Source organism: Microcebus murinus, chromosome 3 (genome assembly GCF_040939455.1).
Source record: "Microcebus murinus isolate Inina chromosome 3, M.murinus_Inina_mat1.0, whole genome shotgun sequence".
Taxonomy (NCBI): domain Eukaryota; kingdom Metazoa; phylum Chordata; class Mammalia; order Primates; family Cheirogaleidae; genus Microcebus; species Microcebus murinus.
Window position 1 is genome coordinate 47,879,801 of NC_134106.1, and position 16,608 is coordinate 47,896,408.

The following is a 16,608-nucleotide window of genomic DNA, read 5'->3' on the forward strand; positions in this document are numbered from 1 at the left end:
TTGCATCGTGTAAGTGTAGTGTGCAAACCAGCTATACTGGCATCATCTGGAGCTTCTTAGAAACACAGAATCTCAGGTCTCAACCCAGACCTTTTGAAAGAGATCTGTATTTTAACAAGATATGATGATCTGTATGTTTTCTAAAGTTCATAAAACAATGCCATAGACCAGAGGCCAGCAAAGTTTTTCTTAAAGGGCCAGGCAAAATACTTGAGGCTTAGAGTTCACATGGTTTTTGTGTAAACTATTCAACTCAACCACTGCAGTGCAAAAGCAGCCATAGACAATACAAAAACAAATGGGTGTAACTGTATTCCAATAAAACTTTATTCACAAAACAGGCAACTGGCCAATGAGCCAGATTTTGCCTATTCCTGTTATAGATTCTTTCCCAATCATACTTCTCAGTATACTGGACAGCTGATGGTTAAATTCCTTGATGAGTGTCTTCCCATTTGATGCCATTTGTTGTTGCTTAAAGAGAGACAAGGTGTTACCTAGTAGATGATTCTGGAAATTGTAGTAGCTTGACTTCTGTTCTTACCTAGGTGGAGATATTTCTCCACCTTCCACATGTAAGTTATATTAAGTTAGCTTATCCTTTAGAAATATATGATTTGATGGCATAATTCTTTTTCTTTGTGGGAAAATGTTTTATGGGCCCACTGGAATAATTATTCACTTCTTTTGCCTTTGGTGAATAAAGATGACAAACTTCAGGAAAACTGCATTAATATGACTTTGTTAGCTCAGACAGCAAAGAGTAATTTAAAGTTAGGTACCTGATTCTCAAGTAATTTATTTCTTTTTAATAGGAAGGCTAAAGAGCCTTCAGACATCTTTTGTTTTATGTATCATTTGTAGGAATCCTTTTTGATGCTTCTAAAACTGTATCCGGAAAGTGACTTTTGGTGGGGAGGAAGGACATTTGAAGGGTAGCAATTTAGAGGTTGAGGGAGTAATCGTTACCCTGAATGATGGTGTTGCAACATCACATGTTTCTGGATGAAACTAACAGTGAGCAAAATTAAAATACTTCGTTTTATAAATTTTCCTTCCTCTAAGATACTTGATAAAATGGTACAAGGAGAGTACCATTTGTGCCACAGACCACCAAAGTGAAACTAGAACTACTCTTAACTTGCAGCCAGTTACAGTGGTGAGCAGAAAACTGATTCCTGGGACTTAGGCTGACAGGAATAATGATAAAAACACTAAAGCAGCTTCTGAAATTTGCATATAAGTAACCAGTTAATATCTATCGTCTACAGTGGTTGGCCTGTAGCTAGGGATTTCCAAGAGACATACATGATGCTGTACCCACGCCTGAGGCAGTTTTCTTTGGCTGTTTATAGCCTTGTCCTTTACTCACTATAAGTTGCCAAAGTATATACCAAAGGTTAAGAATCACACTAATAGCCAAAAGCTTTCTAATTATGACTATCTTACTCTAATAAGATTAAGCCCAATTTTTTGGTCTTGCCAAGACAATTCACTTTCCGTATTATATCCTAGAGTATAATTTAAGAGATGGCCCACTTATATGGTTTAAAAAAGAACCACTCAAGTTAGCCAGTAGGATGCCAGTAGGTAATTTGTAAGTTTTAAATTATTTTTATTTTCCTGAGAGTTTTCCTCTGTTGCCCTGGGTAGAGTGCAATGGCATCACCATAGCTCGCTGCAACCTCAAACTCCTGGGCTCAAGTGATCCTCCTGCATCAGCCTCCTGAGTAGCTGGGACTACAGGCATGTGCCAAGATGCCCAGCTAATTTTTCTATTTTTGGTAGAGATGGGGGCCATGCTCAGGTTGGTCTTGAACTACCGAGGTCAAGCAGTCCTCCTGCCTCGGCCTCCCAGAGTGCTAGGATTATAGGTGTGAGCCACCATCTCTAGGCCAAAATCCAAGATCTTTACCTAAAAATTACTTCTCGGGAAAAATAAACACAAAAACTTGATCTTGTATAACAAATTTTATTTAGCAGAATATACAAAATAATAAATCTAATAACTGTATATGTATTTTTTCCATAGGAAAGCACAAGGAGAAGACAAAAATATCAAGAGTCTCAAGAACTTCCAAATGAAGTAAACTATGTCCCACAAAAATTCAGCTATGTGCAATTCCCAAATTCATTTTATGAACCTCCTCAGGATTTTCCCAGTCCAGATGTATTCAACAAGTCAAGATCTCCATCTTGGTATAAATACACTCCCACAAGTGTATTAAGTACAGACTTAGAAAGTTCTACAGGGCTCTGGCCTACAATTTCCCAGTTTACTCTTAGTGAAGAGACAAAGTCAGATGTATATTATTATGGCTTCACCATACTTGTCCTTTTGGTGTTAGTATGTCTTGCTTTATATTTTCTCTGAAGATAGCAAATAATATCCTTTTAATAATCTTTAAAGCTTCCAGTGCTTCATGGAAATGTTACATTTTTGTTTCAGGGTTTCCTCCCAGACATTTTCAAGGTAATTGGCTTAAAAAAGAGAGTATATGTTACTAAAGACATTCTAAAATATAAAATTACCTTATATTAGTTTGGAAAATACTTTTCTAAAGTTTATATCATCTAGGAAATCTAGAAAAGGAGTTTAATTTTTTTATCAAGAGAAAATGTGTAAATTAAAGTATTAATACTAAGGACAGTTTATTTTACAGAAAACTTCTATTTTTCAAAAGACAGAAAACAACATGTTTCAAAGGTTCTAGATAAACTGATATACTATATAGAAGTCTACCTTATAAAACACGTTACTAAAAGCTAGACACATTTTCTGAAATGTGATTTAACAATTTGCTTACCTTACTACAATATGGACATTCACCAAATATGATGTTAAAGCTCTGTCTACTAGTTAGTAGTCCTCTCAACCACTGAAGATTTTAAAAAGATACAGGAACAATGTCAGTATAATTAAATTAAAACTCTAAATGTCATTTCCTTTCTAAGTACACTCTATTTTTATTCTAGATTTATTTTCTTAATTTTGTTTTGTAAGACTAAGGAATATATTTCCTGAACCAATACCAGATGATAGTATGCTGAATAACAAGGGGAAACCAACATGGAATTTGAGATCTAAACCACTGGTTTATAACGAAATTATGGGCCCCTTTAAAAATGTCATGAAAGTTATGCCCTTTCTCTACCCTCAACACAGATATACAAAAAAATAATGCATAACAAGTTCCTGGGGTTCACAGACCTTCCCTAATTCACAAATTAAGAACCCCTACAGTAAAAGATACCATAGGCTTCTGAAAATTTAGGTTTTAGTTCAGTCTTAATCACTAACAGTGGGTTAATTCTCAATCCATTGATTACAAACATGAGGCAATCAATTCTAAAAAAATTAAATGAATATTCATTACTACAAAAGAAAGCACATGTTCCTTAGTGTATTCTGTAATTAGACATGATATTTTATGAGATCATATAAGGTAAATTTGATATCTCTCCCTAAGTTTTTGTTTCAGGGTTTCCTCCCAGACATTTTCAAGGTAATTGGCTTAAAAAAGAGAATATATCTTAATAAAGACATTCTAAAGTACAGATAGTACCAACTGCTAACTCTAATCACAAAAGTAAAGAGGTGATATTACAGAAGACACCAAAAGCATACACCTGCAAGGTGTTTTGTATATAGATGAACAGAGTTAATCTTGTATCAACTGTGCCCTAAGATGAGTGCTATAGAGAGCAAATGACTAAAGATAGGAATGAAAGCAGACTTCACATATAGTAAATAAACAGTTAATGGCACTGCCTGAGTAAATGTTCAAATCACAAAAGGCATTTTTTGCAGTAGGATTATTGCATTTATTCTATACTTATAAATGTATCTTGAAAAGTAATAAGATACTGCATAATTGCTAATTCCTTTTCACATTATTGCTACCACCACCCCCACATAGATGATTCTATAGTTTGCACTGTGGTAACATGAGATATTTACAGAAAAATTCCAGTGTACCATCAATTTAACTTATGTGTCAATAAGTTAGTCCATGAATATATTTGGGATAGATTTTCCCCCTTCTTGGATACTTGAGGACATTTCTTTACTCATTAGTAACTATGATGAAAAATATCAAGCACATGAGCATCTGGAATAAACTAAAAAAGCATTAATGGCAAAAGGGGATCACTATTGACTTCAGCAGATTTTAAATTCTGTGTATTTTGAATATGCATACTACCTATGTTGTGTTAGCTCAGAAAATTCTTACTTTTTATTTTTTTACCTCATATAAGCATATTTGATGGAAAGGTTGTCCACACTGGGAATTATCACACACTTGATCAGGAATGGCACCATCAAGCTGATAAGCATAACAAATTCCACAATCCATAGTAAAATCCTTTAAAAGAAAAATAGTTGTAAGCACATGTGTGTTTTTACTTTATTATTTTTTATTGATATACTTGTAAATATTTTGGGAGTACATGGGATATTTTGATACATGTATACAATGTGTAATGATCAAATCAAGATAATTGTGATATTCATCACCTCAACCATTTATCTTGTGTTGGGAACATTACAATTCCTTTCTTCTAGCTATTGTGAAATACGCAATACAGCATGTGTTTTTAACCACTTTGGTACCAGCATCGACTATAGTCGATAGCCACAGGTGAACACGCACAGCGACTTTAGCCGACAGCCATGATATGACTTCTAATTCTTCATTTATCAAAATAAAATTGTGAATATTTAAAAATAACATAATGAAAACATATATGTATGTGTTACCTATTCTGATATACATTACAAGTAAAGCTGCCTGTAAAGTAAAACAAGCTTTCAGTGCTTTAAAGCTTTCTTCATCACACAAGAGCAAAACAGATTCGTCATCAATGCACAGCACAAACTATCGTGCGGACTGTGAATGCCGGCTGTGGGCAAGGTTTCATGGATGATGAGCAAGGTTAAAATGTACAAGGTGAGAATAGGAAGAATGAATAATGATACAATACTAAAATTTTATAAATATATTAACAATTTTTATAAAGGTAACTATTGCTGTATTACAGGAAACACATCACTAGCAACAAGCAAAGCTATTTGAACAAAGAGCATTTCCTTTTCATTCAATAAATATACACAGATATACATCAATATAATGTCCCTGTAGTATGTAAAGATAGGAATTGACATTAACTAATGATTAGTAAACTGTGAAATTCTGTAACTAAAGGAAAGGGAAAAACATTACCACTACTTAGTAGTCTGCAACTTCAGCAACTGTGTCAAAAATCAATTCTATCATTTTTGCGATGTAACAGTCTCTATTCAATTTTGTGAAACTGTACTACCATCCTTCAGAAATGCTTATATCAAACTAATCAGAATTTTATTTCAGCCATCAGATAGTGTAGAAAATCCAAACATCTCATTAGCTACTTTGGACCTTTTTCCTTATTATTAAGTATCTATCATTAACCACTGCTGAAGACCATGAAAAGTATACAGCTGACCTATGAACAACAGGGGTTTGAACTGCGTGGACTCCCTTATTCATGGATTGTTTTCAATCAAACACATATCAAAAATACAGGATTGGCAGGATGTGAAACCCACATATACGTGAAAGCTGCATATATGGGGGTTCTGCAGGGCGACTGTGGAATGTGAGTATGTGTGGATTTTGTTATTCGCAGGTGATCCTAGAACCAATCTCCCCAGCATATACCAAGGGATGACTGTACTTATAAACACCAACTAACTCAAAGGCTAACAAGTTCTTTGACACAACTGTTACTTGTAGTTCAGAGTTTGTATTATAACATTCTTTGAATTCCTTGACTTTTCTGACTCATTTTTCTCTGAAAGCAGCATTTAAATTTCATTATGCAATGCTGTCTAGAATATCAAAGCACTGATAAAACTTACAGATTTTTCCAGGATAGCACGAGCTGGAAAATCAATTTCTAAAACATCTTTCAAATTTTGTAAGAGACTATTTTCTGGATCCCTGAAAGCAATGAAAAAAAAAGTTCTGCTATTAAGTTTGTTAAATCATATTAAAGTAACAATTATATTGCCAAGGTACCTACCACAAATGTATGTTCCTGCTCAGCTTAATTCCCAGGGGTTTTACCACTTCAGATATTTAAAAAAACAAAAAAAAGTTTAATAACTTAAAGTTTACTGCTTTCATTTTATAAAGCTACATTTGGTAAAGAACTTATTTCTTAACTACTTGATTAGAAAACCTAAATTATATATTAAAAAACAAAAAAGTATACAGTATAGAATGTTGAGACATTTTCATTTAAAAGAATTACCATTAATACATTAATATTTTCAAGTTATATTTTAATCGTGGTAGGAAAGGATTTTGATTCTGCTAAAAAAAATTTAAATGTGAGATCTCATACCATGGTCAGCTCCAAGAAAGCAACACTCAGGAAGCATAGTAGGATGCCTGGGGTCTACCTCTATATTTATGGAAACATTATTCCCTACAATGAAAGAAGATTAAAGTTTTTAAAAGTACGAAAGTTCATCAAATAAGCCAATAAAAAATAAAGAAGTATTAGTCTGGCTACCTATTTCATTGTATACCCAAGGAAAAGATTAACCAAACATTTCTTTAAATAGTTTTTTATAAAGATAAATGTATTATTATATTACAGTTTAACCAAAAGAAGTAATTTTGAAATTATCAGGGATCCTAAGTTTCAAAAGAACTTAATCCACAAATTAATATAACTAATTTAGATTATAATTCTAGTGAATTCTGTTACAGTAAAATTTAAATAATTTTCTGTGGAGTAGTAAGAATATCACAAGTCACAAGTTTAAGAAGTGATGATCTAAATTACTTTGCATGGCTTTCTTGAAAAAGTTTACATGTCATAGAACTATGATCAAATGTAAAAGACTAGAAATGCAGTAAATAGACTTTTTTTTTTTTTTTTAATTTAAGAGACATCCAGGCTGGAGAGCAGAGCTCACTTCAGCCTCAAACTTCTGGTCTCAAGCAATCCTCCTGCCTCAGCCTCCCAAGTAGCTAGGACTACAGGGTATGCACCACAATGCCTGGCTAATTTTTAAAATTATTTTTGGGGGGAGAGTTGAGGGTATTGCTGTGCTGCCCAAGCTGGTCTTGACCTCCTGGCCTCAAGTGATCCTCCTGCCTCGGCCTCCCAAATTGCTGGGGTTACAAGCATGAGCCACTGTGCCCAGCCTTAGATTCTTTTATAAATTTTAACTGGAGTACAGTACAAATTTCAGAAAATTTAATCCTATTCTTGAAGGTACATAGTGTAATTGTTTAAAATTAATATAAATTTCATTGTTATGGTTAAACTACCTTAAATTCTATACACTAAGGCTGGCCACACTATAAATGCAGTTATTATTTAATATAAATCTGGCAAAAAGAGCTCATCACAGTTTTTAAAAAATGGCTGCAGCCATTCAGTGAGTAAAATAAAAATATAAAAAATTATAACCTCATTTGTTAACGCATTCTTTACTATGAACACAAATTTCTTATTAGCCTTTTAGCAAAATCATTTACTAATGGCTCCAGAAAGTACTTTCACTTAACAACCACTATATTAACTAATCTTTCAATTAATTTGTTCAAAACTTGGTTGTAAGAAAGCAAATCCATGCCTGCTGGTGAAAAATAAAGGAACTAAAAGGTAAATAGTGAACAAAAACCAGACTGTTTATGCTGAACAATGAGAAATATAATAAAAAGTATATTTAATTATAACCTTATAAGAATAATTATTTTAGTGGGGCCATGAAGATAATAAATTACATTTATTTGAAGAAAATATTTCATTCTTAATATGTACTTGTTCACAAATATACCATAATTTGGTTAATTATTCCAAATTACTGTTAGACTTTTTCAAACCAGGAAAGTAACAGTACTACTTGTAGAATTGCTGTATAATTATAATTTCTTCGTCTCATAATAACATGTCACTTTTTCCCCCCAGATAATCTATTATACCTGAGTACAAAGTATAAAAATTCCTCACTAATTTGGATATTATTCACATAAGAATTTCAAAATATTCTTCAGAATATATGCCTTTCAACAACTTATCTATTTAGACTAGGGGAAAAAAGAGGAAAGAGATAAATGAGTATCATAAAACCAACAATGGTATTTAATGTGAGCTCAAATATAGTTTAAAATGTCTAAAATCTTGAGAGAGGCTGAACTCTTAAACTGACTTTATGTTTTGCTTTCTTATAATGGAAATGCATAATCATTTTATAGTTAACAGAATATGATAAAATTTGGAGATATTTATAGTTATATTGTATCCTACTCATTATATTCATATATATATTGTAAAGAAAATATGCAAATTCACTTATTTTGTGCTTTCTGATTATTCTTTAATTGCATGGTCCACTTCAAGTTCTTTTATCTTCCTCTATATTTTTGCAAGAATATTCCCACATCTATTCACATCAATCTTAGTCTAAGTTTCACAGATGCAAACCTCATTATTTCTAACACAGGCTTTTGTTGTTGTTCTAAGTGTTGTGAGTTTTGAATAACCTACTCTTACTACTTTTGTGATAATTAACAGCTAATTAAACACTAACTGAATGTAACTTCCATTAGATCATCACCTTTTGTAATGGAACACCTAAGCATTTGCCTTTTTCATCTAAGATATTTACATTTACATGCAAAAAAAAAAAAAAAAAGGAAACTATAGCTCATTCCAAAAAGTTGTAATAACTGACTTCATAGAAGTCTAAGAGTCTGTCATCTTTAGATTCATTTTCATAAGTAATACAAAATAAAATCAAACAACTAAAAACAAACCTCTAATCCTCTTTTTCCTACCTAATGCAATTCTGCGTGCCGTCACACTCCGTGTAGGTTTTTCTGGCTCAAGTACCCAGGTCTTCTCATCGATTTCATCCATAACATCCCAGAATGCCTTCAGTGATTCTAATGCTGCCAAAAACTGACTATGAATGTTTACTAAGGAGCTCTGTAAAAAAATGAAAGTTGAATAAGTTATATGGCACTCTACCAACAGCAGATAATCCTTCACTTAAAATGCACTCAATTGAGAAATTTTGAGCTCTGTTTGATTTCAGCTGAGAAGCAGATTTCAGTAAACAGAAGCCAACTACCCCTTCACCCCTTTAGCATTAACAGGATTTTTCATTGTTACTGTACACCTTATTGAGAAAATGTTTTTTTGAAACCATGTTTATTATTATAATACATGTTATATTGTGTGTATGGAATAGTAAGATCATACAAGATGACATGTATGTATACCTTTATTAATGTATATATCTAATATATTGGACACTATAATTTTAGTATGAAAATCTTAATTTCATTTTAGCTGCAGCAATCAAGTAAAATCAAGTAAAATGCAGTGTTATTTATAATTTGATTAAATGGCCTTTAATTATTAACAAATAACTTTCTAGAACTAATTAGGCAGAGTATGAAAAGGTTTTATACATTTTTTAAAGAATTCAAACAAATTACAAATAATTTTTTCCCATGTTTAACTTTTAGCCTATCTCTGAATTTAGTTATTTTCAGACATTAATCCTTTATGGGAATGAGCTAAAATATATTTTCACTAAATAAAGCCATCACTGATTTAAAAAATTAATTTATATTATTACTCTTTAAACAAAGTCAGGAGTTTCTCATAAAATGTGATGTTAAAGATAAAACAATTTACTAAATACTTTTGATATAAAAACCAAAACTAAAACAGTTTAAAGAAGGGTTTTAATTGTTTCAAATAAGCAAAACGTAAGTCACTGAAAATACTACAAATGTATCCATCTGATATAACTGAGCACACCAACAATCCAAGAATAGGTTACACCCTAAGATGAAAAGAAAGTAGCCACTTCCTTAAACATGTATGTTGTATCTACCATGTTTCCCTGAAAATAAGACCTACCCATAAAGCCCTAGCAGGATTTCTAAGCATTTGCGCAATATAAGCCCTACACCGAAAATAAGACCTAGTGATGTGCGTGGCTACATAGCATTATCTGCACAACCCATGCATTTCGTGGCAGAGCGGTAAAGATGACCAGCAGCCCTCCTCATCTGCCCCATTGCAACAGCTGCTATCCCAAAGGTGACCAGAAAGGTGCACGCAGCCCCACCAACAAGGTTGGCTCCCCCTGTCAGGTCCCAGCCATCCTGTGTGTGCTGCAACCTGAGGCTTTGAGGGGAAAATAACACATCCCCTAAAAATAAGCCCTAGGGTGTCTTCTTGAGGAAAAATATAAGACCCTGTCTTATTTTGGGGGAAACATGGTATGTTCTTAAGGAAAACCCATTTCATCCATCACTTGTCTGAGTTTATGCTTGGACGAATTCATGGCTTAGTTTCACCAAGCTGGATTCAATAGTCCTAACTTTCTACACTTATTACAAAAACAAAAAACAAAAAGTGTAAGAGTAAGAATTAGAGCCTCATGTCTGAAAATAACCTTTTAGGATACTGAAGGCAGAATGTCTGTTCTCTTCTAGTGTACCACACTTACTTAACAAGTTTAGATGACAAAAACCAGAAACCAGAAAATTAAACTCCCAAGGAGCTAGTTTTTAAATCAGTACAATACTATCTCTCAGCATGTCTGCTTTCATTTCTATATATGTGTATTTAAAATCAGTAATTACATATTTCATTATGTACCCAAGAAAGTTTAACCTCCCCCCCAAAAAGTTATAAAATGTTTTCACAGTGGCATCTTTTATTTGAAATTTATTGCCTGCAATCACATTGCCCATTTCTTTTATGTACAACTGTAAATAAAATCCTAATGATGTATTTTAAACAGAAAATAAAAGATTTTTTAAAATATGAGAAAACAGCAAAAAGCAAAATGACCCTAGAACTAGAAGTTACTTGGTACTTATATAAAAGTGAATTTTGAACCCTAAATTAAGGCATTATCTGATTTCACAAGATAGCCATGTGAGATAGATACATTAAATGGTATTTTTACATAGCAGACAAGAGGCAAAAAAAAAAGACAAGTGGTACACAGAAATACTCTCTTAGCAATTTCAATAACCTTAGGAGGTAGACATTAAAACTGTTACATCAGTAAGCTATGTGATAAACTAATAATTTTTTCTCCAACTTCTTATTTTGTCCATTAAATCACTCATAAACCCTTATTTTGAATTTATTTCCCCAATTAAATTGAAAAATATATTTCTAAATATTAACAATGCAATATTCTACATACATCACCATAAATGCCAGGAATAATATGACTGAAAGTTCATTAAGTATTTTGCAGGGAGATAAATTCTTTAAAATACATTTTCAAAAATAAAACTAGCCAACTTCTTTTGTAATATAAGCAGCCTCACATCTCACCAAAACTACTGTGCTACTGTTTTTTGTTTTCTTTCTTTTTTTTTTTTTGGCCAATTTGCAATGTGTAAAAAAAAGAAAAAAAAGTTTTAGACAAAAGTGAGAGCACTAATATTAAGAAATGATATTAAAATAAAAATATAAGCACTGATGAGCATGTAAAGCAACTTGAATTCTCATATACTGTTGGTGGGCATGTAAAATGGCAGAACTGTTTTTATAAAGATTTGGCAACTTCTTCAAGAGCTAAATATTCCTGCAGTATGACCTAGGAATTCCACTACAAGAAAAGTCAAAAGGTATGTCCATAAAACTACTTTTACCAGAGTGCTCATAGCAGCTATATTCATAAGCACCAAAAACTAGTAACAATCCAGATGTCCATCAGTAGAACAAAGGATAAACAAAGCTCAGTATATTCATGCAATGGTATACTGCTCAGGATTAAAAAGGAATGAACTACTGATACATGTCACAATATGGATGAATTTCAAAAACATGCTGGGTGAAATAAGCCCATGTACAAAAGAGCACATGCTCCTGATTATGATATCTGCAACAGGTATAACAAAGCTGTTTAAAATAAAATCAAAACAATGAGGTGTTACTGGGAAGGGACAGGATGATGATAATGTTCTGCATCTTGACTATGAATTGCACAGGCATATCCATTCATTGGAACTTGTACACTTAGGATTTGTGCATTTTATTCTTTCCAAATTTTATTAATACAAAGAACTGAAATTTAGTTAAACATATACATGCTGACATATTTTAAAGAAAGTTTCTGATACCTGAAAATTATTTGGAATAATTTGGCACTAAATTATTAAATGGATTTATGGATGGACAGAGGATAAATAACTGGAAGGTTATGTGATAAAGCAAGTATACTAAATGTTAACTGTTGAATTTAGGTGATGGATATAGATGAGTATTCACCATTAACTTTTTCAATGTTTCTGTATGTATGAAAATTTATAATAAAATATTGGGAGGGAGGGATCTCAAAAATATTACATAACTTTTATAAATTATGTGATTACTTATAACTGAGAAAGTTAATCCAAATTATTTTCTGCACTTGGTAATAGACTAATTTGTTTTGTTTTTTCAAATATTTAATAGCTGGCCTCTTTACATAAACCTTAAAATCTAATATATTTAAAACCTTCTCTTAACACACAAATACTTCTTTCTAGGAAAAAAGCTCACTGTATATGACAAGATACAATCTTTGAAATGCCTTTGATAGGCATTCCTAACCAGAGTATCTTAGCAGATTAACAAAAACACATCTTTATATTCTAAGTAAAACTTAGTATTTCCTTCTATGGATATAGATAATCATGGAAATATTATCAGTACCTGTAATGTTCTCTACAATAAAAATAATACTGGAATCACCTAGGGAACTTAAACTTTAATATACAGATTCTACTCCCAGCTATTCCTTTTCAATTGATCTTAATGCAGCCTTTGGTACTAGGATTTTAAAAGTTTCTCAAGTGATTCTAATGTGCAGATAAGGTTAAGAACCACTGGTAGTACAAATGAAGAACAGCCATGCTTCTTAGAGTCCAAATATTACCAGAGTTATACTTCCATAAGGTTCGGGTAGTCCAGCTTGTGAGGAAAATAAAGGCATACTTAAGAACATTTTCATCATAACTTTGTTTTGTTGTGTTTAATATTTTATTTTTATAATAAATTTTGGGATTTTTGAGGAGTATACAATGAATTTATTAAAAATAGAGCCCATTTTATAAAATTAAACCAAATAGAAGAAGTTGTTTTACTTTAAACTTAAAATAGTCAATTCATAACCACATTCAACAAACTAGGTCAAGCGCTGGAGAATGCAAGTCCTTATTTACAACACACCATGTTACACAAAATTAAGCAAGCAAATACTACATAAATTAATTATGTCCTGATACCATTCAATCAAGCAAATGTGAATAATATGTCTAAGTATTATACTTTATACTAGATACTGATGATATTAAGAATATAGAAGATGCAATACAATATGTTGATTAAGATCACAGACTGTGTAGTCAAATCAAGTCCCTTCCCTGGCTCCGCCACCTAAAGTTAGCTGCATCTTTCTTGACAAGTTATTGAATCTTACTTAGCTTCTGTAATATGGAAACAGTGTTAATCCTCACAATATTTGAGTGAGATAATGTATATAAAATGCTAACTTCTCAGTATATAGATGTTTAAAATTGGGAGCCATTATTATAAGACATGTAGTCCTTGACCTAGAGAAGTTCACAGTCTAATAAAAATGCAAATGGGAAAAATCTGTACCATATTAGACAAAGGATTGATACCTTTAATATATAAAAGGTTACTAAAAAATCAATAACAAAAATAGAAATGAACAGATATTAATAGAAAAGAGGGATATAAAGAGAATTTCCTAAAGAAAAAATACACACGATCAATTAAAAAATATTCAGTCTCATAAGCTGATACATTATTTCTCTAATTTTAGAGCTTCAGGGTAAGAGAAGGAAATAAGCAAAGCCTCAGAGTTAAAGGACGGTGAAAAAAATGAATAGATTTTCCTTCATTAACTGAAATAGATTAATGGCAAGGTTTGTCTCTACTCTTTACGACACTCTCCCTATTAGTTACTCCATTACTATAAAACTTCGATGAAGAGGGGAGTGTTTTGTAGGCCCTAGGGGACCTTGATCCATGCCCTTAATCCATTCCAGAATAATCAAGAGTGGTCTGTTCTGATTCTGCTTCAATGACTTTATTCCAATCCTTCACTGGTCACTAGTTAAGGCAGTTTAAAATAACAAACACCTCTTTTTATGACAATTTTATTTTCTTCTTTATACTTTTTCATATTTCCTATAATAGTATATTATTTTTATAATCATAAAAAGCATATGTAGAAAGAGAAGTAAATTGTCCGTTATCCATCCTTTCATTTCATGATGTTTATAGTGAAAATATGTATTAAAGTTAATTCAATGAAACTAATATTTTAACCATTTGCCAGGACTATGTTGAACTCTTTTGATACAAAGATAAAAGCACCCAGTTTGCAAGGAAGTCACAGCTCTAATCTTGATGGTAACCAGGTATTTAATCTTAAAATATACTCGGTCTCTCTAAGCTTTAACATTGTCCCTATAAATGTGGGTGTGGAGATAACTTCTAAGGTGACTTCCAGCTCTAAAAGTCAAGCATTCTAAATATAACTGAAAATCCATATAGTAGATAAGATTTTCCACTTAAAAGTACCTATATTCCCTTTCAAGATGCCAATTATTATAATGTATTCTCATTTATTTCTAATTCTTGTTTATGAATAGATTTACCAATCTAATAATATAAGTATATATCCATTAAATATAAATAATGTATACTTGTATGATTTAACATACAGTAATCATTTCCTCTTTGATCAAAAGAACTTTCATATCAGAATCAAAGAACTTTTATATGAGAATGAAAATATTTATATTTTATATCCCCCCATGTATTTAATGGAGAAATAACAAATACATTATATGACCACTATTATTTTCTAAAATACAGAAGGGCTATTGCAATCTTCCAAAAATTTTGACTTTCTGGAATAGGTTTGGAACCACAAATTCCTAGCAGTCACAGCAAAGCAATTACACAACTTTAACATGGTCAAGACCTAAAAATGACATCTGGAACATTGCAACTGGTAGATTTACTAATCAAAGGAAAATGCCATCCCTTTTAGCACATCTATACAATAACAATAATTAATAATAAGACAGGGAAATGAAATAGAAGAAAAAGATAACAGCAAACTGGAAAAGAAAAAGAAATTGACAGGAGAAAACAAATCCATAAACATATACAAATATAAGGCTGAGTGTCCAAAAAGTAATAAAGTCTCTTACAGAGAAGAAAAGTATCCCAGAAACCAAGATAATAATGCAAAAGCCTCTCAGCTAAGCCTTGGTGTGGTGTGAGAATGGAGAGAACAGAATGCTAAGCAACCTCTTGTCCTTAAAAAGTCCAAAACGGGGAGGAAACATCATGACAAAGTTAAAAAATATGGAACATGACACGAAGAAATGACAGTCAAGTATATTCTTCTACATCATCTGCCCCAAAAGGTTTGCAGAAAGGTTCATACTGAAAACACACCAATCACAACAGATTTTTCTCAATTCATTTGTCTATCTATTTTAATGTGGGATAGGGCTGTAGCAGAAAAAATGAGGCATAGACCAAACGAGAAATTGGAAAACTACCTCTATAATATTACATGCAGAGGGAGCACAAAAGCTAAGTTTAACAGGGAAGATACTCCCTGATATGGAGTCCAATCTTCCCATAGTGAAAAGCAAAGGTCAGGAGAATAAAAAACGTATTAATCTTAAGAAAAAAATAGACATCTCCACATGATTTGAAAAGAGCAGGCATAAAGATATTAAGAGATCAATCCAATACTAGGTCCATCTAAGGTACTTAAAGAAATCTCTGCACCTAAATCAGAATACCTGTACAGCTCTACATTATAGGCTTCTCCATGAAAAAATCTGTATTAGGGATCTCTATGTTAATGCACAAAAAGCTCCTGAACACACATAACTGAAAAGATTTCTGAACAAACCATTCATTCAGTATGATATCTTTGACATTTAAACCTTGAGATTATGAACCATTAGAAAGTTAGTCTGTTCAAAGGTCACCAAATCATGACCTTACAAAAAACTAAAAGGCTGATTCAATTTCCTGGATAGTTTTACAATGCTGAAGCACAGTCTATTTTGGCCATGCTTGTTAATTTTTATGCTGGAAGGTATATATAAGTCAAACACCCCAATATTCAAAAAGGCAAGGACAGGGTTAGTTACTCTTGTTCATGTTTAATAAATGAAATAAACCATCAGAACACTGGAAATCATTATTCTAAAACTTTAAAAGGTATCACATTTTCTGATTATTGCTTATGAAGCATAAGCCAATGAACATTTTCCCACTAGTTCCAAGACTAGAGAATGTACCTTTAGTGAAAGAAATCAGTGGTCTGGTTTCTATGGTTGTCATCTTCCAATGATGAATTATTTGTATATTTAGGTCTAAACACTTTTGAAAACATATTAGTAGCTCTCAATGAAATGTTTAGAAACACTTTTCTAAAAACATTGTACTAACAAACTAGGTATAAGTACTGCTAAGACGTTAGTGCCTACAGACGTTGTTATATACAAGTCACAGAAA

General features: G+C 32.1%; 2 protein-coding genes across 8 annotated transcripts in view; one reads left to right on the forward strand and one right to left on the reverse strand.

The window, feature by feature from the left end:
- Positions 1–4,381, forward strand: part of VRK2 (VRK serine/threonine kinase 2) — a 119,726-nt gene extending 115,345 nt beyond the window's left edge. For all 4 annotated transcript variants that reach the window (XM_012748605.2, XM_012748590.2, XM_012748611.2 and 1 more), the window contains one exon: positions 2,033–4,381. In XM_012748605.2, coding sequence (XP_012604059.1) covers positions 2,033–2,374 — 342 coding nt within the window. In that variant the 3' untranslated portion in view covers positions 2,375–4,381. The remainder of the gene's footprint in view (positions 1–2,032) is intronic.
- The window catches only part of FANCL (FA complementation group L), a 72,314-nt gene continuing 57,662 nt past the window's right edge, over positions 1,957–16,608 (reverse strand). For 2 of the 4 annotated variants that reach the window (XM_076000796.1, XM_012748688.3), the window contains 7 exons: positions 8,841–8,991; positions 6,391–6,474; positions 6,067–6,112; positions 5,903–5,984; positions 4,251–4,367; positions 2,808–2,879; positions 1,957–2,481 (listed from right to left, as the gene is read on the reverse strand). In XM_076000796.1, the coding sequence (XP_075856911.1) occupies positions 2,446–2,481; positions 2,808–2,879; positions 4,251–4,367; positions 5,903–5,984; positions 6,067–6,112; positions 6,391–6,474; positions 8,841–8,991 (588 nt within the window). In that variant the 3' untranslated portion in view covers positions 1,957–2,445. Of the gene's footprint in view, positions 2,482–2,759; positions 2,880–4,250; positions 4,368–5,902; positions 5,985–6,066; positions 6,113–6,390; positions 6,475–8,840; positions 8,992–16,608 lie in introns of those variants that run through there. The other 2 variants (XM_076000794.1, XM_076000795.1) reach the window with 1 other exon arrangement.